Genomic DNA, 26330 nt, shown 5'->3' with positions numbered 1-26330 from the left:
GATGCGAAATGAGTCCATAATGGTCAGGAGTCATTGGGAATGTTGCAACAGACTGTGTGTGTGCGGGTAGGCATAGGGGTGTGCGGGTAGGCGTAGGGGTGTGCGGGTAGGCGTAGGGGTGTGCTTGTGCAGTGGTGGGTGTGTGCAGGGGTGGGTGTGTGCAGGGGTGGGTGTGTGCAGGGGTGGGTGTGTGCAGGGGTGGGTGTGTGGGTGTAGGGGTGGGTGTGTGTATGTGTAAGTGTGTGTGTAAGTGTGTGTGTAGGTGTGGAGTTGTGTGTGTGGAGTTGTGTGTGTGGAGTTGTGTGTGTGGAGTTGTGTGTGTGGAGTTGTGTGTATGGAGTTGTGTGTGGAGTTGGGTGTGTGTAGGGGTGTGTGTAGGGGTGTGTGTAGGGGTGTGTGTAGGGGTGTGTGTAGGGGTGTGTGTAGGGGTGTGTGTAGGGGTGTAGGTATATATGTGTGTGTGTGCGTGCGCGCGTGCGCAGGTGTGTGTGCAGGTGTACGTGCGTACAAGCAGTGGGTTCAGCTGTGATGCTCTCCTGAGTCAAATATCCTGCCTGCTGATGTTCACCATTAAGAATTACACATGAAAAGAAAGCCAAGTGCGGATGGCTCCTGAAGAATTGTGACCCAGGAAGAATCTGTATCTTCAGAAGTGGATAAAAAGGAAGAAGTGGTTTGGTGGATAGCGGTAGATGGAGAGTTTCAGTCCAGTCATCAGGACAAGCAACAACATAACCAGAGGAGTGACTGAGACACGAGCACTGAATGTGCACCGGGCAAAACATTTTTTAACATAAAAGAGAGATGCGGGAAATTTAAACTAATTTTTTTCAGCAGCTTCCCAATTCTGTTTGCAGGGAAATCTTTCAGCTCTTGCAAATTTGCGACACCAAAGCTCCCCGAGGAGGTACATCCATTAAAGCAGGAACAATAACACAGCTGCTTCCAATAAAGCAGCCATTAACTGAGGGAACCACCCTTACTTCCAGTCAGTCGCTTTCACACGGAACAGCAAAACACCAAGTGCCGCTCCGTCAGAGCTGACCCATTAAATCTTTGGCTCACTGAGTCTCCTCTGCCACTTCTATATATTACTTCAGTCCCGTCAATGCGGCCAGCAGGCGTATTTAGTATATGGCATCAACATATGATAGGGATTAAAAATGGGATTAATGAGGGGAAACACTTTAAGGAATTTCACAGGGGTGAAACCAGACAGAATGTGACACCGAGCCAATCATATAACCATAGAACAGTGAAGCACGGAAAGAGGCCATTTGGCCTAATAAATTGGACTCAGCTCTTTTGAAAAACAATTTGTTAGTCCCACTCCTCAGCTCTTTTCCCATAATCCCTACATTTTTTTCCCCTTCAAGCATTTATCTAAATTCCCTTGATGAAGACTATCACCCGACCAGGCAGTGCATTCCAAGTCCTAACCACTCATTTTCCTCACACCATGCCTGATTCTTTTGCCAATCACCTTAACTCTGTGCCCTCCAGTTACTGACCCTTCAGCCAAAGAGAGAGAGAGAGAGAGAGAGGGGTGTGACACACACACACACACGCAGGCTTAAGGCCTAGGCAGCTGAAGGCAAGTCCAATGGTGGAGGGGTGAAAATTGGAGAAGCGCAAGAGATCAGAAATTACACCTAGAAATTATACTTCAGCGGACAACCATGCAACACATTCTGATGATATTTCACTGCTGCTCCCACACAGCTTCTTAACCCTAATAGGTGTATTTGTGCCTCAGCTAAAATAGTAAACAAAAAAAATGTCATCTATTAAGTGCTTGGACCACTGTCACATCAATCTATCATTGTATGGAAGCAGATGATGGTTATTGCCACTCACAAAGAAAGGTCCTTCTGATGGAGCTTTCAACTGTGCACCACTTCCTGCCCTCATTCCCCAGGTGAAAGTTTTTGACTGGAGGCATCTTCAAGGGATAGAGAGCACAGGCAAGGGTCAGTCACGGTCTAATTGAGTGGTGGGACGGACCGGAAGGGGCTGAATGGCCCACTTCGGTAACTCTGCGTGTAGCGGAGACTGGCACAGCACTGGCAAGTGAGGTGCAGGAGGAGTGAATTAGCAATGGACAGATTATGGGTAGGGAGGTGGGTGGGTGGGAGAAGAGAAACATCCAAGGAAATGTCAACATTCAAGGTCAGATCTAGGACATGAGAACAAGGCGGGTAAATGTGATTAATACTATTTGTTCGCATGAAGGTTAGAAATTGACAGCACAGAAAGAGCCCACCATGCCTGTGCCAGCCAACAAGACCGGTTGAGACCAATCCCAATTTCCATCTCTTGATCTGTACGTAGCCTTGTTGGTCACAGCACCAACAGGGACAGGCTGGGCCAAATGGCCTCTTTGAGAGATGTAACATCTGGGTCAAATGGAGACATTACTTCTGTTAGTGAATATCCTTTAGCTGTCTCGAGGATAGTGGTAGAATATTCACATGAATGTAAAAATGCACCAATTCTACAATTCCCTTTTTAAATTAAAAAAAAATGTTTGTTTTCAGAATTTGAGAAAGGTTATTGTGGACAGGCGGGAATGTGGAGAAATCAGGTCAGCCATGATCTTATTAGTGGTGCAGCAGGCTCGAGGGGCCGAATGGCCTACTCCTGCTCCTAATTCGTATGTTTGTAAACATCAGAAACTTGCAGGATTATATTTACATGCAACACAAAAAAGTGTTAAAAGCTTGCAGTTCAGGAGCTGCAGTGGGCTATAATAACTCCAGTCACCACAGTGTTTCACATCTCACACTGTTGTTTATAATCCTGTGTGAACCTTTAACTTAGATTTCCCCAGTCCTGACTCTGGGCGGTGATGAGCTCCCATCCGGTAATTTATATAATTCTGCTTTAAAACCCACCTTTGCTACAAAAATAAACAGCACAACCAGAGCTGCACCATTCACACAGTCAGGTCTCAGTGGAGAACCTCCAAATCATTTCATTACTTTCTCTTGAAATAACAGGATGTTCCACAATGTTTCCTTGGAGGTTATTTTTGCCTCTTTACATTAGACAGAAAGGATTAGCCACACAGCAGGTTTATACACAATGTAAAATTTGGCAAACTCTGCAAATATCAGGACTGATCTGCCAGCAAAGGATGTCTTATTAACCAGATTTTTTTAAAATTTACTCTTTTAATGAGACGTGGGCATCGCTGGCAAGGCCAACGTTTGTTGCCCATCCCTAATTGCCCTTGAACTGAGTGGCTTGCTCGGCCATTTCAGGGGGCAGTTAGGAGTCAACCACATTGCTGTGGGTCTGGAGTCACATGTAGGCCAGACCGGGTAAGGACGGCACATTCCCTTCCCTAATAAGGACATTAGTGAACCTGATGGGGTTTTTACAACAACTGATGATAGCTTTATGGCTACCATTACTGAGACTAGCTTTCAATCCCAATTTTTCCTTTTCATTAATTGAATTTAAATTCCACCAACTGCTGTGGTGGGATCGGAACCCATGTCCCCAGAACATTAGCCTGGGCCTCTGAACTATTAGTGCAGAGACATTACCACTACACCACCATCTCCCCCCGCCACGAGCAGACACAAAAATAGGCATCCTTTTGTACTAACGGTGTCTAGCACAATAACTGTTACCACTTGAGTAACAGGAAGCACTTGCATTTTAAACAACGTCTTAGGGCACGCCAAAGCACGGTACAACCAATGAAGTGCAGGGTAGGAAACGTGACAGCCGATTTGCGCACAGCAAGATCCCACAAACTGCAACTAGATAATGACCAGATAATCCAAGTGATTTGGGTTTAGGGATAAATATTGAGCCAGGACGCCGGGGAGAACTCTTCTGCTCCTCTCTGAATGATGCCATGAGACCTCTCACTGCAACATAAACTCACAACCGTCTGACTCAGGAGCGACAGTGCTGCCCACTATACCGGGGATGACACCAGTAAAGCCACCATTCCAATAGAATTCCTCACTAGTCACTGTGGGCCAAATAATCTACAAAAATAACGACATGATGCCATTTACAGATGCACTCAGAAACAAAAACAGTGTGTTCATTTTCAGATAGATAACCTCTGGGGTGGGAGGGAGGAAGAGACATAGGGAGAGGCACAGAAAACTCCAGTTAACTTTGTGATGTAATGGCTGGATAACGAGTTATTCAACAGCTTCGCCAACAACAATACAAAATGGTACCAATTAGACACAGATTAATTGTTTGGAGTGAGACTAGTTTTAGGATTAATTGCTCCCAACAGTAATCTAATTTTTGATGATAAACTAACTGTCATAGAATCCCTGTCTGCAGAGAATGTAAAATGAAGCTGACTTGATGTAAATAGGAAGCTGGTGTAGCCGCATTCACTGAACAAGCCTGGTCAGCACCGCGGCTACTGCAGCAGGTCAGCGGGTGGGTAAATCTGAAGCAAGTGGCTCACCTCCTGACCTCTCAGAGTCTCTCCACCATCTGCAAAGCTCGAGCCAGGCGTGTGACGGAACCCCGATCACTCAGCTGGATTGATGCAGGAGCAACGCTCAGGAAGCTCGACATTGTCCAGGATCGACGAATGCTTGATCAGCACCTGGACTCCCAAGTTAATCCACTGCAGCAACCCCCACCATGTCCCTTTCAACAGCAAGTCCTTCCCCCTGTGGACCTCCACCACCAAGATAGTCAAGGGCAGTATCGCGCTGGGAGCACCACAACCTCAAGTTATAAATCACTCTGGGTCGTAAATGTACCTTTCACATGGCCGGCTGACTGGGGTGCGTGCATGGAACTTAAGGAACGATGCCGGGAAGTGTGACACCCATTCGATGCGCTCACTGCAAGTCTCGTCAGATTAACTTGGGGTTGGAGAGGAATTTCCTACAAGTGTTCCTAAATTGGCCTAAAAGTCTTTTCACTGGGATAATTTTGCCTCTCTAAGGTTGCATAGCTGGTGGGTGGTGACATGGGTGGGGGTTTGATGGCAGACAAAATTCACACCACGCCACTATAGCCCATGCTCAATGCACCAGTTGACCTTCACCTGCTCCTCCTGTTTCATGGAAGAACCGAGGGCGGAATTTTACTCTAGCAAGATTTTACAGTCCCGCCGAAGAGAATGGACGCTTGAATGGCTCGCTGCATTTTACAGCCCCACCCCACCACGGTGAGGCTGTAAAATTCCAGCCCAAGGTGCTACCAGCATCCAAACTGACGCAACTAGTTCACAATGGAACAGCCCAGTGGCTTGACATTAACAGGGCATGAACACTTATGCACCACTTAAACCAGCTGGTATCTATGCCAGTAACTTCCGCAAGAGATCTGACTCGGGCATTTCAGCAGCAAAAGGGAAGAGGTAATCAAAAATATTCTTGGGAGACGCGTAGAATGAGCCATTTCTGGGATTCACTTTGTGTTGGATGGACCCATAATAGCCAATGCAATGTCCCATTAACAGTCTTATATCTGGGTAGTAAATGTAACTTCAAAACAAAAACCCCACAATCAGTACTTCCCAATATCTATTCCAAATGGGAATGGACCAGGAGACTGATACTAATCCAAGGTAGCCAATGGGAGCTCATATCCTCCCCCACTCCCTCCCAGCATTCGCCTCACTGTGGCTGCCATCTTTTATTTTTCTGTGCAGGAGGGCAGTGAATAGTTGACTTTCGTCAATGGTGGAACCTGACAATACAGCCATTTGGCCCCATTGTGCTTGTGCTGACTTTTTGAAAGATCTATCAATCAGCCCTACTTCCTCGCTCTTTCCCCATAACCCTGTATATATTTCATTTTCAAATGTTTATCCAACTCCTTTTGAAAAGTCTATTGGACTGCTTCCACTGCACTTCCAGGTAGTGCATTCCAGAACATATACAAAAAAAAACTGTCTTCATTTCTCCTCTGGCTTCTCCGCCAATTATCTTAAATTTGTGTCCTCTTGCTTTCAATCCTCTTGCAAGATCAAAAGACCGTAATAAACAGGAGCATGAGTAGGCCATTCGGCCCATCAAACCTGCTCCGGCATTTGACAGGATCACGGTTGATCTGATTGTGGACTTTCCCGCCTGTTCCACATAACCCTTGACTACCTTGTAGATCAAAGATCTGCCTAACTCAGCCTGGAATATATCAACAACCCGGCCTCCACTGCTCTCCATGGAAGAGAATTCCTAACGCTAACAACCCTCTGAGTAATTCTTCATCTCCATCTTAAATGGGAGACCCCTTAATTTTAAACTCCGCCCCCTAGCTCCAGGTTCCCCTATGAGAGGAAACAACCTCTCAGTATCTACTCTGACAAGTCCCCTCGGAACATTATGTTTCAATCTGATCATCTCTCTGTCTTCTAAACCTTTTCTAACAGTTCTTCCTCTAAACAGTTTCTGTTTATTCACACTATCAAAACCTCTCAATTCTGAACAGTTCCGTTAAATCTCCTCTTAATCTTCTCTGCTCTAAAGAAGAACAATCCCAAGTTCTCCAGTCTCTACACGCAACTGAAGTCCCTCATTCCTCCCCTTTCCAGTAAATCACCTCCCCACAGCTTTGACATCCAGAATTAAGATACAAAACTCCAGCTGAGGCCCAACCAGGGATTCAGAAAGGTTTAGCAGGTCACAGGCTAGGAATCCTGTGGAGATTAATTCACCTCCTGACTCCCCAAAGCCTGTCCACCATCTACAAGGCACAAGTCAGGAATGTGATGGAATACTCTCCACTTGCCTGGATGAGTGCAGCTCCCACAACACCCAAGAAGCTTGACATCATCCAGGACAAAGCAGCCCACTTGATTGGCATCCCATCCACAAACATTCACTCCCTCTACCACTGACCCACAGTAGCAGCAGTGTGTACCATCTACAAGATGCACTGCAGAAACTCACCAAGGCTCCTTCAACAGCACCTTCCAAACCCACAATCGCTACTATCTAGAAGGACAAGGGCAGCAGACACATGGGAACACCACCACCTGAAAGGTCCCCTCCAAGTCACTCACCATCCTGACTTGGAAATATATCGCCATTCCTTCACTGTCGCTGGGTCAAAACCCTGGAACTCCCTCCCTAACAGCACTGTGGGTGTACCTACACCACATGGTCTGCAGCAGTTCAAGAAGGCAGCTCATCACCACCTTCTCAAGGGCAATTAGGGATGGGCAATAAATGCTGGCCCAGCCAGTGACACCCACATCCTGTAAATGAAAAAAAGACTTTTCTGTTGTATGAGATTCAACTGCTTGAAGTTCTAGTTGTAAAAATAGCTTTAGATTCAGTTCAAATCCAAGTGACATGACAATTTTAGTAGAACCGCACACACTTAAGTGTTTCAAAAATGCACTCAACAAGACAAGGACGTGTCTGAGGAGCCATTATACAGTTTATAATGCAAGGCTTTCTTTATCAGCCTTGAGCTTTAGATTGGACTCTACTGCTGCTATGGCAGGGATTTAGAGGAATGCTCAAACTTTCACCGCGACGAGAAACTGTCCAGGTTACACTTAGAAAATGAAGTAATCTGTCTTCAGGGTCTCTGACTTGCTGATTTAAGATGTGATGTCCTGCTAGCTATGGACAAGATAACTCCACACTCAGTCTCCTGCCCCATCTAATCAATAAAGCTATCAGCAATTCTACAATGCTTTCTTTACAATGTTTAATTAATTGTCTTTATAAACTGTTGTGCATTAATCTGACTATAATCCTCTCCTTTATCAACTCCTCCAATCAATATTCTCCTAAATGGAGAAGCGACTCCTCTCAGCACTTGGGCCTATAATCTAGGCTTCACTTCAGTGCACTACTGAGGGAGCACTGCATTGTCAGGTGTTGTCTCTCGGATTAAACATTGAACTGAGGCTCATCTGCCTTCCTAGGTGGAAGTAAAAGATTCCATGACATTATTGGAAAAAGGAACAAGAGCATTCTCCCGGTGTCCGGACCAATATTCATCTCTCAACTAACATCACTCAAAAAAAAAAGGAATTTAAAAAAAACTTGCATTTATATAGCACTTTTCACTTCAAAGCATTTTACAGCCAATGAAATATTTTTAAAAGTGTAGCCACTGTTGTAATGCAGGAAACATGACAACCAGATTATGCACAGCAAGCTCCCACAAACAGCAATGTGATAATGACCAGATAATCTGTTTTTTTTTATGGATAAATTACCAGGGACAGACACCAGAGAAAACTCTCCTGCTCTTGTTTGGAATAGTGTCACAGGATCTCTTACATCCACCCAAGACAGCAGACGGGGCTTCGGTTTGACATCTCATTCAAAAGGCGGTGCCTTCTACAGTGCCGCACTCCATCAGTGCTACACCAGAGTGACCGCTTTGATTTTTGTGCTCAAGGCTTAGGGTGGGACTTGAACACAGAACCTTGTCGTCCAGAGGCAAGTGTGTCACTAACTGAGCCACGGTTAACCAAAAACAGACGAACTGGTCATTATCACGTTGCTGTTTGTGGGAGCTTGCTGTGCGCAGACAGGCTGTCACATTTACAACATTGCAACAGTGACTGCACTTTGGTTTGGCTGCAAAGCACTTTGGGATATCCTGCAGCTGTAAATGGCGCTATTTAAATGCAAGTTCTTTCTTTATCGCTCTGCAAGAGATTTTTCTACTGCCAGTAAGAGGCAGCTTTATTGCAATGTTTGGTCAGAATGCTTGAGGGTTGCACCTATTTTAATGCAATGAATTAATCAAGGTAGTTGGACTGCATGTCTAACATAGCTTTTAACTTGCAGATCACATGTGGGTGTTAGACAAATTGAGGTCAGCATTGAGCTAGAAGATTTAATTTTCTATTCCTTTCACTCCCAGACAGACAGTTTCTCCCTCTCAATAGTTCCTCCAATGTATCAGAATTCTAGTGGGATCACATGCCTCTAGTCTAAAGGGAAACATTCAGGAATCAGTGTAGATAATTGAGGAAATAGTACATATAACCTCCGGAGGAGACAGTTTAAGGTTTGAAGGCAACAAGAAGTGGTGAATTTTCATTGGTCTGTAGACTGAAGAGAGTACCCCCTTTACAAGATCAACATGCCCTTTTCAAACATGTCCCTTCAATAGCTGCTGAGATTTAGGCAGCTTGGAAACTCCTATCCAATCAATCCAATCTGGAAGTGTTAACTACAGTGACTGGGTGACGGGTTACAGCGCTGTTCTTGCATCTCTGGAACTCATTTCAAACCCAGTTTAGGAGGAAAACAAAAGGATAAAAAAAGCCTTTGACGAGAATCTGAGATGTTTTAACCCAATCCCCAGCTTCCTCGAGTTCAGAGCACACATAATCCAATAACTCTCCATCTAAACCATTGCCCACCAATCAGAAATGTTGCAGCAATAGTTGGAGTTGAAAAGACAAAAGGCCCAGGTTCAAACTTAACAATGGGATTTAAATATTGTTGCTCATTGTTAAAAAAAAGTTTGAAAGTGGTTTGGTAGCTACTACCCAACCCATCACAGCAACAAAAACGCGCATTTATCTAGCATGTTTAATGTATTAAAACATCCCACAGTGCTTTACAGGAGTGAATATCAGACTAAATTTGACACCAAGGCACATAAAGCGATATTAGAACAGGTGATCAAGCTTGGTCAAAGAGGTAGGTTTTAAGCAGCGACTTAAAGGGAGGGAGGGAGGGAGGGAGGGAGGAGAAGGGAGGGAGGGAGGAGAGGGACGGAGGGAGGAGAGGGGATTCTAAATCAAAACGATAGAACTGCAGATGCTGGAAACCTGAAATGAAAAACAGAAGACAATGGAAACACATCAGGCTAGGCAGCATCTGTGGAGAAAACTGGGTAGGGTTAATGTAGAAACACGTTCTGGGAGGCTTCTTAGTCAGACAAATGAACTTTATTTACACAATAGCTTCCATGTAGCCCCTCATACAGCCACTTTTTTTCCTAGGAAACCGCTCCCTAGAATTTATGCTCCCGTGCAAGCCACACATTGGCTGAACAAATCACGTGACCCCTACTCAGTTGAAATGGTCGTAAAGTGACACTCATCACAGGTTAATGTTTCAGCGATTATGACTGTGTCTGATGAATCTGAAACATGAACCCTACTGCCCTCTTTCAGAAAGGCAAGAAATACTGACTGGAACATCACACAGACAGACAGTTGGTTAACTTTCCTCCTCCAGGCACCATGGACCTAAGAGGGCGCTGGTAACCATGGATTTCTATTGGATTGGTCCATGGTTATGCTTGGTGAAGTACTGCAGTGGTTTGCTGTTACCTCCTGCAGGTTCTGGCAGACCAGGAAACTCTCCCACTCTTAACCACCTGCCGTCAGGCTTATTGGGAGGATTTCCAGGCTGATAATCAACTTGTTTGGCCACGTTACGAACACACCTTCCATGCTCACCATGTCCTGAAGTGGGGCTTGAACTCAGAGCTTCTGGCCCAGAGGCAGAGACGCTACCCACTGCGTCACAAGACCTCCTCCCTCGGTTAACTTTACCTCGTGTTTGAGTTCTGGTCTGGTCTTGCATTTATATTGCATCTTTCATCATTGAAATGTTTCACGCAATGCTGATAAGTCTAGCGCAAGGGATCATGGTCCCAGGTAGGTGATCAGCCATTTTGGGCTGAGGAGAAGGAGGGATTTCTCCACTCGGAGGATTGTGAATCTTTGGACTGGTCTATCCAGAAATGTTCAAGTCACTGAGACTGATAGATTCATGAGCACTAAGGGAATGGAGGGATATGTAGATTAGGCAAGAAAGTATAGCTGAGGTAGAGTTCAGTCAAGAGCTCACTGAATGGCAGGGCAGGTTTGAGGGGCTGAATGGTCTACTCCGATTTCTTATGTTCTTCTGCATGGTGTTCTCAGTATAGCAGTGGCTGTTAGGGAAGCAGGTGAGGCGGGCGAGGGCACACTAGTTCTCACAACCTGTTGCAAGAAGTTACACAAACCAACACAGTGGCATCAGTGGAAAAGTAGAGCAGTTATAAGGGAAATAGTCTCTGTCATCGGGAGAACAGGAACACGTTCAACAGGAGGAAGTGGCCATTCAACCCCTCGAGCTGGTTCTACCATTCAATCAAATCATGCCTAATCTGTACCTCAACTCCATTGATCAGCCTTTGCTCCATTTCCTTTGCCTAACAAAAATCAATCAATCTCAGTCTTGAAAGCTTTTCTCCTTTGTTCTTCCATGGGATGTGGGCATTGCCGGCAAGGCCAGCATTTGTTGCCCATCCCTAATTGCCCTTGAACTGAGTGATTTTCTAGGTCTTTCTAGAGGACAGTTAAGAATCAACCACATTGTTACATATGAACATACGAATGATGAGCAGGAGCCCCTCGAGTCTGCTCCTCCATTCAGTAAGATCATGGCTGATCTGAATGTAACCTCAACCCCACACTCCTACCTACCCCCGATAAACTTTCACCCCCTTGTTAATCAAGAATCGATCCTGCTCTGCCTTAAAAATACTCAAGAGACTCTGCTTCTGCTGTCTTTTGAGGAGGAGAGTTCCAAAGACTCTCAAACCTCAGAGAAAAAAATTCTCCTCATCTCTGTCTTAAATGAGTGGCCCCTTATTTTTAAACAGTGACCCCCTAGTTCTAGATTCTCCCACAAGAAAAAACATCCTCTCCACATCCACCCTGTCAAGACCCCTCAGGATCTTAAAGGTTTCAATTAAGTGGCCTCTTACTCTTCTAAGTTCCAGTGGATACAAGCCTAACCTGTCCAGCCTGTCCTCATAGGACAATCCACCTGTTCCTGGTATTAGTCTAGTGAACCTTCTCTGAATTCTTCTTAAGCATTTACACCTTTCTTTAAATAAGGAGGCCAGTACTGTACTGTACAGTATTGTTAAGAGTTTGGAGTAGGCCAGATCAGGTAAGGAAGGCAGATTTCCTCCCCTAAAGGATATTAGTGAACCAGATGGGTTTTTACAACAATCAATGATAGTTTCATGGTCACCATCACTGAGACTAGCTTCATATTCCAGATTTATTAATTCAATTTAAGTTCCACCAGCTACTGTGTTGGGATTTGAACTTGTGCCCCCTAGAGCATTAAGCTTGGGCCTCTGGATTACGAATCCAGATACATTACCATTAAACCACCATTTTCCCCTAATTGTGCCACAATAACCGCAGCCTTCTGGGGAATGGGGGAGTGGGAGGAGAATTCTAGATCACAATTATCCTTTGTGTAAAAAAAAATGATTTGTCTCCTAAATTTGGCTCTGTACCCCGGCTCCATGTAGAACGGAGCTGGAAAATCTTTCATCAGCACATTGAATTCCATCAAGTCTGCAGCACAGACACAGGCCAGCTGGTCAATGGCAGCATTCACACTCCACAAGACTCCGTCAATACAGTCAAGTTCAGGAGTTACTCAACCGCTCAGTGACTGCACTGAGTCGGGTTCTGCAGATTTTATATTTAAAATTAATTGTAAATAGGGCTTGTAAACTCTTCTCTTAATATCCAGTTTATATAGAAACCAACAGCTTTAGTTGCTTCCCTGCAATTACAGTATTATCCCCTCACCACCCTGGGGAATAGGTCAATCCATTATCACAGGACGTGTAGCTCTCTACGCAAGAATCAGACTATAATCTGGTCTAATTTTTCACTATGTATCGAGTATCCTTCTTGTAATTTAAGCTGGTTACATATGTTTCTTACAATTTCAGAGGGAAAGTGAGCATGTGTCACAATGCCCCTTTAGTTCAATGAAAATAATAGATGGCAATTGATTCTGAAATTAAGTATGTCCACTGGAAGCACGCTCAAGAATCTAAAAGTACGGAGGCCTTTTCCATCAAATTATTGGGACGGAGGGACAAGAGAAAGAGAGAAAAGAGCGAGAAAAGAGAGAGAGAAAAGAGAGAGAAAGAAATAGAGAGCAAGGGAAAAAGTGAGAAAGAGAGAGAGAAAGGCAGCGGGTAATGGGGGAGAAAGAAAGAGATCCAGTTTAAAAAATAGTATCATTCAGAGTCATGGGAATGTTTATAAGAATTTTGGCAGCATTTGGTAGGATACAAATCAACCTGGATTCAGTTCGGAGTCTGGAGATTCTAGCATTGGGATTGCTAGGCGGTCCTGGTAATCCTTCTGCAATGATGGGAAGTGGGAGGGGAGAGGGGATGTTTAATTTTATAAAACACATTTCAGGCCATCACAACATCCCAAAGGATTTTACAGCTGATTTATTACTTTCAAAAGTGCTGTTAAAACAAGGAGTAAAAATCTTATTTATTAAGCAGCTGCTCAAACTCTTTCGAGTTATCAACAGTCACAGATTGCAACTCTTTCGAGTACAATCACAGTTCTTGGTTTTCCGGGAGTGGGACGTGAACCCACAACCCTCTGGTTCAAAGGCGAGGGTGCTATGAACTGAGCCACAGCTGACACCTCGGCAGCTGCTCAATGAAGGACTCGGGCAGCAGAGCTTTGAATCAGCTCAAGTTTGCAGAGGGTGCAAGATGGGAGGCCAGCCAGGGCAGCGCTGTGATAGCTGAATTTGGAGGTAACAAAGTGATGGGTGAGGGTTTCAGCAGCAGATGGGCTGAGGCAGAAGCAGAGATGGGCGAACGTACATACATACGAGCATACGAATTAGGAGTAGGCCACTTGGCCCCTTGGGCCTCCTCCACCATTCAATAAGATCATGGCTCAACTCTGCCCTCCCGCCGCCTACCCCCGCTAACCTTTCATCCCTTGCTCATCAGGAATCTATCTTCCTCTGCCTTAAAATATTCAAAGGCTCTGCCTCAACCAACGTCTTTTGAGGAAGATAGTTCCAAAGACTCACGACCCTCAGAGAAAAAAATTCTCCTCATCTCTGTCCTAAATGGGTGGCCCCTTATTTTTAAACAGTGGCCCCTAGTACTAGATTCACAAGAGGAAACATCCTCTCCACTTCCATCCAGTCAAGACCCCTCAGGATCTAATGTTTCAAAACGAGCTTATAGAGACTGTCTTATTGATGGAAAAGATCAGTGGCCAGATTCTGCTTAGGGTCAAGTAGGACATCAAGGATGTGGACTGGCTGATTCAATGACCAGGGAGGTGATGATGCCCTGGGAATGGAGTTTGAAACAGGAACTGGAGACAAAGGCTTTGTTCTTCCAATATTTAACTGGCTCATCCAGTACTGGATGTCGGATAAGCAGTCTGATAAATTAGCACAGTGGAGGAGTTGAGAGAGGAGATGTTGGGTGTCAAATGTGTACATCTGAAGACCAACCTGTGTTTTTGAATGATGTCACCGAGGGGCAACATTTAGATGAGAAATAGGAGGGGGCCAAGGACTGATCCTTGGGAATTCCAGGGGTAATGATATGGGGACAGGAAGAGAAACTATTGCAGATGTTTCTCTGGCTACAACTGGATAGATGATAATGGAGAGCCAGAAGAGGGCAGTTCTACTCAGCTGGACAATAGAAGTGAGGTATTGGAAGAGGATGATGTTGTCAACTGTGTCAAAAGGTGTAGACAGGTTGAGAAGGTTAGTTTACTGCAGTCACATAGCATGACAATTGTTACTTTAATAAGGGCTGTCTCGCTGTTGTGGCAAGGCATGTCCAATCAGAAGGATTTAAGCATGGAATTGCAGCAAAGATAGGCACAGATTTGGGGGGTGACAGCAAATTCAATGGCTGAGGAGAAAGCGAGGTTGGAGATGAGGTGTGGTTTGCAAGGACAGAGGAGCTAATTGTGGTATTTACGTCAATGTACAGCAAGGCCCCACAAACGGCACTGTGGTAAGGAGCAGATTATCTGGCTGAGGGATAAGTATTGGTCCGGGACACCAGACAGAACCCACATGCTCTTCTTCAAAATGGTGCTGTGGAACCTTTTACATCCAACAGTGTAGCACTCCCTCAGCACCAGCCTAGATTTTGTGCTGAAGCCTCTGGAGTGGGATTTGAACCCATGACCTTCCGACTTAACAGCCCACTCTCTCAGAACCCACTTGTGACATTAAACATGCTTTTGAAACTCCTCTGAGGAGAAGCAAAAGCAACTTAGCATGAAGGAACGTGTATTCAAAGCATATGCACCCTCAGCCCTCTGATGCCAGAGCTACCTTGATAAGAATCTAGTGAGGTAGAGCTTCACTATACCATTAAATACTCTTTCATCCCAGATAATTTGTATTCCTTATGTATGAGGCAATGCAGCTTGATACCTTCATTCTTCACGCTAATCCTGCCCATTCAAAAAAGGATCAGGCACCAATTTTCCTGGCAGCCGACTGCACTAAAGCCTTTTAGAGATTAAAGAGTGAGTACAGAGATAGCGTGAGTCAGTTATGTTTTATGTGTAATTAATTCCATTTGACCCAAGAGGCAGCAAGATAATTCTGCAAACCTGCACAAAACAATCTCACTGAATCTGAAAGGAAGAACTGACGAGTGGTTTAATGAGCGTGAATCCATCTGGACCCATCGTTTACAAAGAGTGAAAATCTCAGGCATGAACTGATTGCGCGTTCCTAGTGTGTTACTGTCTATTCAATATATTTCCATTCATATTATATATTTAATATATATATAAACTCAACAACTCATGCAGTTGAGTTCAGTTTTAACGACACCACGCCTGCCCAAATAGATGGGATCCTCTCTAGATGGCAGACATCTTTGTCGGTTTCCACAAGGAACGTGTCTTCGGTGGAATGACACCAACCTCCTACCCCTTGCACATTTCCAATACGTAGATGACACATTTGCTCTATTTCAATCCCCAGCTGCATGTCAGAATTTTCTTACACACCTCGATGGGCTCCATCCTGCTCTCATGTTCACCCCTGAAATGGAGCAATGTAATGAGCTCTTTTTCCTCGATGTGCTAGTTGAGGAATCCACTAATGTATTCTCCACTACTGTCTACCACAAGCCAACCTTCACTGGCATTGGGATTCCTACAACTCCATGTGCAAAAAGATTGGTTTTATCAGCATAAATAGGGCCTGAGCCAAATGCTCACTGTGCAAGCTTGACACTGAAATGGGGCACATCAAAGTCATCCTGTGGAACAATGGCTACCCTGATCAGATCATTCCTCGTGCAAGCTCACGAACGGGCTTAAGGCCGCTACTTTCGGTCCTAAAAAGCGCCCAGTCCATTTCGGATTACCCTGGAAACGTAAGGTGTCTCAAAAATTTGGGCAACAGGTGAAGCTAGCCATTCACGCTGACACTGAGCAGTAGCAACACGAGGACATTCGCCACTAACAGGATGCTGCCGTCAAGCCAAAAAGACCTTCTGCCTCGCACACAAATGAGTGATGTGGTATATGAATCTCAGTGCCAGTGTGACGCCAGGTATGTAGGCCGTACATCCCAACTACTGATGGATCGTATCAAACAGCATGTCCCTTAGGCTGTTTGCAACAGACAATGTACTGACCGTACCCAACCTGCCCTTGCTGGCAAAACTCAAAACATAATATCCAACATTAGATGTGATTCCACAATTGGACAACACTTGCTAAACAATCCTGATTGTGCTAAAAAGTACACTGATTTAAGATTATTGGTCGGGCTCACAGTGTGGCTCACTTACACGTGCTAGAAGCTACATATATTCACACACGGGGCCCTGTCCTTTGCAGGTAGAAGGAGCACGTTCATGCATTGCGCTTTTTTCAACAAAACAAAAGCTTGGGGCACAGCAATTCCCTGGTTCATTCCCCATGGCAATGCCTTGACCAATCAGAGTTGACCTGTCTGGTTTGAATTTAAACAGAAGCTTGGCAGTTAACTGCTCCCTGGTGCATTCTCCATGACAATGCCTCTACCAATAGAGTCCACTTGCCGACCAATCAGCACTCTCTTCTCATACAGTATAAACTGTTGTTTCCTTTACAATAGGAATTCTTGCAAATTCTGTCTTGATGAGTGCAAGACGAAAAGCTTCAACAGCATGTCTCCTTTTTCAGCTACGTATATATTACATACATAAAGATCTAACAAGAGGTAGTAGGAGGATGTCAACTAAAAGTTTGGACTTTGAGAGTTTATTACGCTTATGGTTACGAATGTAGTGTCAAGGTTAGGCCACTGGACTAGCAGCCAGGAATTCAATTACCACCATGACAAGCTGTTTGCGAAACTGAATTCTCTACATGTGGAATTTTATGGGCTGGTACCAACCAGGAAAATGGGGAGTCTCGTGGTGCCGTGGGTAGCGTCCCTACCTCTTGGGCCAGGAGCTCCGGGTTCCTGTCCCACTCCAGGGCTTGATGGCCAAGGAAGGTGCATTCATAATGTTGATTATCAACCTGCAAACCCTTCCAACATGCACCAAGGGCAGGCGATAAGAGTAGGAGAGACTCCTTGTCAAAACTTTGGAGCCACTATCCATAGCTCCAGACTACAAGATGTATGTAAAAGTGCAAGTTGCCACAGCTACTCAGACTCCCTGAGTGAACTATAACACATCACCATCAGCCAGGAAAATGATCATGATAGTTACTGGGTTATCATAAAACCAAAACTGGTTCACCACTAACGTCCACTGGGGGTAAGGAGACTGCTGTCCTTATCTGCTCTGGCCTATACGTGGCTCGAATCGGCACTATGTGATTAACTCAACACCCTCAGTTTGGGGTTTGGGCATTAAATGCCACCTTGTCTGCCTCACCCACATGCCAAGCAAGAAAAAACATTATTTAGCCATTTTTTCTTTCTGCAACATTGACAGGTGTGTTACAAAGAAAGCTGGTTCTGGCTGGCTGAAACTCTTTCTTCCCATTTTTCTCTGAAGTTGGAGATCAATGCTGAGCTGACTTTGTGCCGGTCGAATGATCGATCAGGCTGTAACTTTTCTGGAAGGCTACCGCACAACAAACCTTTGAAAGATTAAAGAGAGAGTACAGAGAGAGTGTGGGCTGGTTAAGTTTTATGTGCAACGAAGTCCATTTGACCTGGGTGCAAAGCTCAGAAGGGAAGGTCCAAAGAGATTTAGGGGTCGACGAACAGAGGTCACTAAAATCTACTGATCAGGTAGAAAAAAAAATCAAAAAAGTTCATAGAATGTTAACCTTTAAATCTAGACAATGGGAGGAGGCTTTGCATCAAACTGACAAAGCCCTGGTCAAATGGCACCTGGAGCACTGTGTACAGTTCTGGCTACCTTATCTTAGAAAGGATATACTTGCCGGGGTGGGGCAGGAGACACAGCGCAGGTTTCCCAGAATGTTATGAGCATTCCTAGGGTTGAATTATAAGGAAGGATTACATAAACTGGGCTCTCCCTATAGTTCAAGTTGATGAATGTGACCGGAGCTGACTGAGCATGTGCTAAAACAGCCAACTGAAGGGGAGGAGCGAGACAGCAAGGCAGAGGGGTCTGTGGTTGTGGGCATGGAGAATCTTAGAGTCATGTCCACAGCTGATGAAGCCTCTGCCATTGACGGTGTTGTGGTTGGAGGGGGCAGCTGGGGAGATAGGCGCGGTGAGGGCTGGGAGCTAGGGGCTGAAGAGGGCTGCAGGGGCTTAGTGAGTGTGGTTATCAGATGCCAATATATCTGGTGTGCATTTCCAATTACACATCCAATCTTCAGTCTCCCTACATTCTCAAGTGTGATATCCATGTATGTTTCCTAACAGCAGCTTCGGTAGCCAAAACATTATTTTGGAACATCTCACAGGTGAAGTTGAGCCAGCAGGTATTTACATGAAATTAAAATATTTTTTCTGAGTATTACACATCTCTCTCTCTCCTGTTGTTTGCGACAACAGCTATTATTAATTTAAATCAGACTTTTTTTTTAAAGTAAGGCCAGTATACTGAATCACCAGGAGGTGCAGTGGGTCATGTCCCTACTTCTGAGCCAAAAGCTCTGGGTTCAAGTCACTCCAGGACTTGGTGACAACGGAAGGCGCGTTCATAACGTGGTCAAACAGGTTGATTTTCAGCCTGTAAATCCTTCCAATAGGCCTGATGGCAGGTGGCAGAGAGGGGGAGAGTTTCCTGGTCAGCCATACTGCAGAAGGCAACGGCAAATCACTGCAGTACTTTACCAAGCATAACCATGGACTAATCTGATGGAAGTCCATGGTCACCAACGCCCTCTTAGGGCCATGGTACCTGAGGGGGGGAGGAGGGGATTAAATAAGGGCGACTCAGTAACTTCTGGTCAAGACCACTGGTTTCAACTTTCCTCTTCCAACTCCAGCAACATCTCAGGCAGACGTTCCAAAGATACAGAGTAGTAAGCAACTGAGTCCCCAACAACCACCTGCATTGATATAGCACCTTTAATGTAGTAAAACATCCCAAGGTGCTTCACAGGAGTGTTATCAGATGAAATTTGACACCTACCCATATGAGGAGATATTAGAACAGGTAACTGAAAGCTTTGTTAAGGAGCTAGGTTTTAAGGAGGTTGTAAGGAGGAGGGAGAGAGGCAGAGGAACTGAAACTCAGGGCTTAAGGTCTAGAAAGCGGCTCCAGACACATTACACCGATTTGAATCACACATTCATAACACTACTGTAGAATAAAACTGAAAGAAAAACAAACAGTGCTTTACATTATAGTGAAAAAGAAAACCTCTGCTACATACTCCATTTTGAGTGGGTGACATCCTTTATGTCAACTAACTTCCCTTGCATGACCTTTGGCATCACTCAATGATAAACCGAAAACGGAAATGGTTTCAGGTGCCACAGATGTGGTCCATGTTAGTGTTAGGTAAATGCCAGACCACTAAAAGCCGGGAATGAGCTTCTCCATTTATCCATCCATTTTAACATGTTGGTGGCAGCTTTTCTGCAGTGTCCCAGAGGCATTACCAGCTCCTCACGTTCCCACTCTTCCCGCTGAAACAGTTACCCAAACAACTCTGTATTTTCCGGGCAGTGTCGGCCCGCACTACCCTCCACACTGGGTGCACGGCTTATCAAGATGGTAACTGGTAACTTGGCAAAGTCATAGAATGGAAAATAGAAACTGGTTTTTAAAAAAAAATACACAAGGAAATGAAAGAAACAAAATGGCAACATCTGCAAGAATCACAAAAATCATCAAACCCTGCAGTGCAGGAGGCCATTCAGCCCATCATGCCTGTGCTGGCCCTCTGAGAAGAGCTACACCATTAAGTCTCCCTGATCTTTCAAAAGCACAACCTCATGTGATTCTGATCAGGGCAGAATCTTTAACTCTATTCTGTCTAGATTAAGTTGGAATAGTGCGTGAAACACAAAGAATTTCTGAGGGATCGCCTTTTATGTATATAAAGTAAAACAAACTTGTAGGGAGGTGATGGAATGTTAGCTTCTGACCCCTTCATCTCTCTCTGCTGCACGTTGGCGTGGTTAGAGATTCAGGAGCCTGAGTGTTTAACCACTGAGAGCAGCAGGGAAATTCTACCCCCCCCCACTCCCCCCGTCCCAACCCCAATCCACCACCACACTCCCCACCCCAACGTTCAATCTAACACATCTTACATTGCAGCAGTGGGCAGATGGCAGATGGGGGGTGGGGAGAAATCTCTTTGCATGTGTAGAATGAAGAGGGGATGAAAACGAGGGTGAGAAATGATGGGTCTCCATCAGTAACACGACACTGGCTTGTAGAAAAAAGGGCTGCCAGATTTTCAATGTAAAATGTGTTAGAGATGAGAAAACAAATTCTTTGCCAGTACTTTTGATAGACTGTGAAACCCAGAATAAAAACTATTGCCAATAAATTGTGCTTCTGCAGTCAATGGTGTTCTCAAAGGGTAAGGGAGCACCTCGAGGCTCCTTGTTCTCTTTGTGCCTAGTTTATTCCGATGCAAACTGAACTAGCGTGCATGGGCTAAGGCCATTACTTCCCCCCCCATTTTTGTATGTACAGCTGGATGTACCAACGAGGAACTCTGCCAAACCATAAACACAGTGGCTAACAAATCAGAAGCTGAAACTTCCACTAGACAACAGTTTTGTAATCTAAGTAACAGTCCCATTATAGACTTCCAGAATGCAAATCAGCCATTGAGCCTGCCTGCCACATACAGCCATGCCTCAACACTGAGGCTTTGTTAAATCCAACTGATCTTTCTGTTACTCATTCCCAACTACATATCATGCATACAGCAGGATTTCTCCCGAGACAGTTATCACCCATTCACTTCAATACACTCAGAACATTGCTCGCTGCCAGTCCGTCCTTTATAGAAGAAAGAATGTGCATTTAGGAGGCACCTTTCACAACCTCCGGACATCCCCAAGCGAATGTAGAATCTTTGACATGTAGTCACTGGTGTGACCGTAGAAGAACGCAGCAGAGAAGGAGCCAGTGGCAATCCAGTTAGTCCCACTCCTAAGTTCTTTTCCCATATCCCTGCAAATCTTTTCTCCTTCGAGTGTTTATCCAATTCACTTTAGAAAGCTGGTATCTGTAGCCACCACCTTATCAGGCTGTGTTCATTCCAAATCCTAGCCACTCGTTGCATTGATGTTTTCCTCATCTCGCCCCTGGTTGTTTTTGCCAATCTCTTTGAATCTGCGCCCTCTTTGTTGTCAACCTTTCAGCCACTTGACACAATTTCCCTTTATTTAAAATCATGAAGGGTTTAGACAAAGTAACTCCAATCTCGTAGCCTTCTCTGTTCAAAGGAAAACAAACGCCAGCTTCTCCAGTCTATCCATGTAGCTGTAAAACCCTCGTTCCCGGTTAAATACCTTCTGTCTGCCTCACCAGAGCCTTCACATCATTCCTAAAATGTGTCCAGGACTGGTCACAATACTCCAGCTGGGTCTAAACCTGTGTTTTATAAAGGCTTAGCATGACTTTCTGGTTTTTATACTCTATGCCTCAAGTTATAAAGCCCAGGGTCCCTTGTGCTTTAGTAACCGGTCTTTCCCCTTCAGAGATTTCTGCACAAACCCCCCCTGGGTCTCTTTCTTTTTGCATCACCAAGCTTCTCTTGTACTCAGGCCTCAGGGCTTGGACTCAAGTCTGTTCTTCAGTAAATGTGCAGAATCAATCCACTCAGGGGAAGCACGAGGGAGGATTACAAGGACAGAAAGAAGGACTCACTGCCCTTGTCTCATGTTTGGTGCAGGAAGGGAGTTGGGGTGGGAACAAAGTTTTGCCTAAAGGGACACAAAGGCTGTCTTTATAGCTCAGTTGAAAAACATGACATGCAACTGTATTGTACAGACCAGAAAGACCCAGGGGGTTTCCTGCTCTATACTGTTTTATTAGTTCTCGAGTGACAATTCACCAGCACTCCTGTGATTGGCTGTGGTGTTAGCCCTGATGTAACAATTCACCAGCCCTCCTGCGATTGGCTGTGGTGTTAGCCCTGATGTAACAATTCACCAGCACTCCTGTGATTGGCTGTGGTGTTAGCCCCGATTTAACAATTCACCAGCCCTCCTGTGATTGGCTGTGGTATTAGCCCTGATGTAACAATTCACCAGCCCTCCTGTGATTGGCTGTGGTGTTAGCCCTGATGTAACAATTCACCAGCCCTCCTGTGATTGGCTGTGGTGTTAGCCCTGATTTAACAATTCACCAGCCCTCCTGTGATTGGGAGAAGTCAGGGTTCTTGGTCCTGGTCACAATCCCAATGAGCAAACCTCACCCCTCATCACCTCCAATGAAAAATTGTAAAAATATTGGGAAACGTGTCTTAATTGTTTTTTCACCATGGGTCTAATTAGATAATGACCCTCCTCTTTAGATTTTCACTTAGCGAAAGGCCCCTTGGGTGTGCTACTGGTGGAGTACACCTGTGGCTTCTGAAACTTTGCCCTGGGAGCACTCAGTACCTGGGAGCGCTCAGTACCGGAGGAAAGACAATATCAATCTGTCCCATAGATAAAAGTTTTTCAAAATGCTAGCGCACTTTACAACCACAATTCAGTAAGACATGCAGATATAGGGCTTGGATGATAGATTTGGAGTTTATTTTAAATGCCATCACCTTGTTCAATTCTCATTAAAAATGAGCAGAGAAAAGACACTCTCAGAGTGTGAGTTTGAGACAGTTTACTCAGTGCAGCAGGAAGTGGTGGTGGCGGGGGGGGAAAGAGGTGTGTGAAAGAGAACAGAAATATCGCTTACATCTGGCAATGCAGTCCCTTAAAAAAAGGCAAACCACAAGAGGCAGGAAGTTGAGTGCAGTAAAGGAGGTCCATACCTGGTAGTAATTCTTTATATGTCTGACTAATATAGTCAGGTTCTGAACACGCAAGTTGACATCATTGTTGACGTGTTTGTTGACTCTTTGATTTGTTGGCCTTGGGTCTCTAAATCAAAAAAAAAAACCAGAAAGAATATGAACAAAATAACGCACTCAATTTCTGCCCATCCTTCCGAGTAGTTTTTTTTTGAGGGGAAACCTCTTGGGTTTTATCTGCTTTGTTTTATCTCCCTACACAATCGGTAGCTGAGAGCAGAGGCCCCTGGACACACAGCAATGCTTTGTCAGTTTTATTTTCATCATCACTGACTGGCTTATTTCACACCCTATTAGAAGTTGCACTTGTCCCACCTCAATCAATTTCTAGTAGAAATTTGGCTGGAGACCAGTTCAGGCAGCATGAAACCCAATATCAGGGTTTTTAGACATTTATAAATTCTGCTCCTAAACAAGTTTTGTTAGGAGCAGGAAAGGTTAGGAGTTGCTAGTCAATCTTAAAAACAAAAGCATCAATATATTCGTAGAAACTGGCAGCACAGAAGGAGGCCATTCAATCCATCATGCTTGTGTCAGCCCTTTGAAAGAGTTACCCAATTAGTCCCACTCCCCTGCCCTTACAAAAGCACAAACCTGTGTGACTCTACATGTAAAAAAAAATATCAGAGGACAAGGGGATGGTGCAGGAAAATGATGTTGAAGCAGATGATCAGCCACAATCTCATTGAATGATAGGGAGGGCTCGAAGGGCTGAATGGCCTATGCCTGCTCCCATTTCTTATGTTCTCCTGATCAGGGCAGAACTTTTAAACTCTAATCTATCCAGATGAAATTGGAACAGCACAAAATGCACGAATAATTTTGGAGGGGTTGCTTTTTTATATAAATAAAGTACAACTTGTAGGGAGGCCAGGATTCTTACCTTCTGACCCCCATCATCTTCCTGTTAAACGTTAGCATGGTTATAGTTTCAGTGGCCTCAATATTTAATCATTGATGAGGCAGCAAGGAAAATACAACCCCCCCCCCCACCAGGACACACACAGACACACGCACACACCCCCACAAAATAAATGTTTCTTAATGCCTAAAAGAAAGGTTCTTACAGTATTCCAGGAGTCCAGTTAATAGTATGTTAGGGAAGGGAGAATTCCCTTCATGAGCTGTGCCCATAGCATTAAGTGTCTCCCTTAATATACAACTTGAAATGTGAACTCTGCTTATCTCTCCACAGAAACTACCAAATTTGAGCGTTGGCAGCATTTTCTGTCCTTATTTCAGATTTCCAGCACCCACGGTATTTTGTTCTCATGTAAGTGTCTCTCTCTATTGAGCAATATTGACCACTAATATTGATCCTCCTGTTTACACTCTCTGTACCTGGATCTTCACACTACACAGCAGAGTTCGAATGTGGCACTGGGTGGGGGCGTGATTCCCTAAGCAGCAAGGCTGATCGTGTAAAAGTGCTTGTCGAGCACCTACAGAGACCAAGGAGAGAAATCTGCTTGTCTTAGTTCACCATACGGTCCTCCCACCATACACGAAACCACAGGCCTGTTTTACTGCACTGCTACTGTGTGTGCTGTGTGCTACTCATTAACTTTCCTGCTACCGATGACTAGTCTGTGCCACAGCTCAAGGCCACTGCACATCAGAGTTCCACATTCAGAATCTAATCTCCATTTCTGATCTAGTTTTAAAACACCCACGTGGTATGGCTGCCTTTAGCCAAATCGTTCATCAAAACCCCACCAGAAACCTGTCGACTAAATATTACTTAAGTTTCAGAGAACACCACTATTCGTCAAGAACTCATGGATGGACCTACACACTCTCTCTCCCTCCTGACCCACCTTCCCACAACCTGTCGGTTTAAGACCTGATCTGGGTGTCACTGAACTGCTAATTCCTGACTGCTCACATTTTCCATTTTACTCCATTTGAATGGAAGGATTTTAAATCTCCATCTGTAGTGGTGGGGGAGAAGGGGGGCCGAGAGAGCTGAGGAGATTTTTCACTCGCGAGTTGTTGGAACACTCAACCTGATAAGCTGACTACGCATATAATTTAAAAAGGGAGTTGGACAAATATTTGAGGGTGAGGAACTTATGGGGCTACAGGCGAAAAGCGGCATGTGGTGGCAAACACAACAGAAAGCCAACATGGATGCGATGGGCTGAATGGAAGCCTTCCGTGCTGGATTTCTATGATTCTTTTCATCTGTGTGCCACAGTGCAGTTTGTGGGATCTTGCTGTGCACAAATTCACCGCCATGTTCCCTACATTACAACGCTCTGAACGTATCTGATTGGCCGTGGAGTGCTTTGGGACATCAAAGGTTGTGAAAACCGCTGTAGAAATGCGCGTCTTTCTTTTCTTTTACTTCTGAACCTATACCAGAGACACGTCGTGTGTTCGAGCTGGGATATATCCAGATATCCAATGAAAGCTGCAGTCGGCCTGGGATCTAAGAGATGTGAATAATGCAGGAACAACCCGACAGGCCCATGTGCACCACTGACCACACGCGTTCTGCGTTCAGTTCACCAGAGGCGAATGATTCAAAAAGCAGCTCAGCTGGAGAACCTATTCACTGAAAAGCTGGTCTTTTTAAAAACACAAGCAGTAGTTCTACGTTTAGCCCATTTTCAATGGGTAGGCAGTGGTGGGGAGGGAACAGTTAAATGTTATCACTTCAACCGGGACAAACAAAAACCCACCCCACCCCACTCGCAGTCCCAGTGTTCTCTGAGAGACTCAATACAATGTCTGAATAGTAACCTGTCTCAGGAAAATGACTTTTCTGAGCCGATCTTTTCCACCACATCCCTAAGTTTCTTCGCGCTAATCCTGCTGGCCTGGCTTCCCTCCACCTGCTTCCTAAATAGCTCCTAGGAAGAGGAAGAGACCACTCAGCCCATCAAGCCAACTTGTTGTTGATAACACAGTTCCTCAGTTCTTCTCCATATTCCTAAAGCCTCGTTTTCCAAGGTAGTATTGCTCATAATTAAACGCCACAAATTCATTTTACACAATGACTTCTTGGGAAAATGGGCCTACCCCTTCCCACAGTACTTTGAAGATGCTTATCTTGCATTCAGTCCACTGGTTGATATTTGTTGTTGTTTTGAATTCTCCTGTTAGAGGAAAACGATGTTCTCCAACTTACCCATTCCCTTCACAAGAGACATGTCCA

The 26330-nt window shown here is 44.8% G+C and overlaps 1 protein-coding gene across 1 annotated transcript in view; it reads right to left on the bottom strand.

Moving 5' to 3' along the window:
- Positions 1–26330, bottom strand: part of LOC144692901 (protein Daple-like) — a 235256-nt gene that overhangs the window by 193438 nt on the left and 15488 nt on the right. The window contains exon 3 of the mRNA XM_078562007.1: positions 23132–23240. Coding sequence (XP_078418133.1) covers positions 23132–23240 — 109 coding nt within the window. The remainder of the gene's footprint in view (positions 1–23131; positions 23241–26330) is intronic.

Source organism: Cetorhinus maximus, chromosome 18, assembly GCF_964194155.1.
Source record: "Cetorhinus maximus chromosome 18, sCetMax3.hap1.1, whole genome shotgun sequence".
Taxonomy (NCBI): Eukaryota; Metazoa; Chordata; class Chondrichthyes; order Lamniformes; family Cetorhinidae; genus Cetorhinus; species Cetorhinus maximus.
The sequence above is the reverse complement of the archived record's forward strand: the minus strand, read 5'-3'. Positions and strand labels throughout refer to the sequence as shown.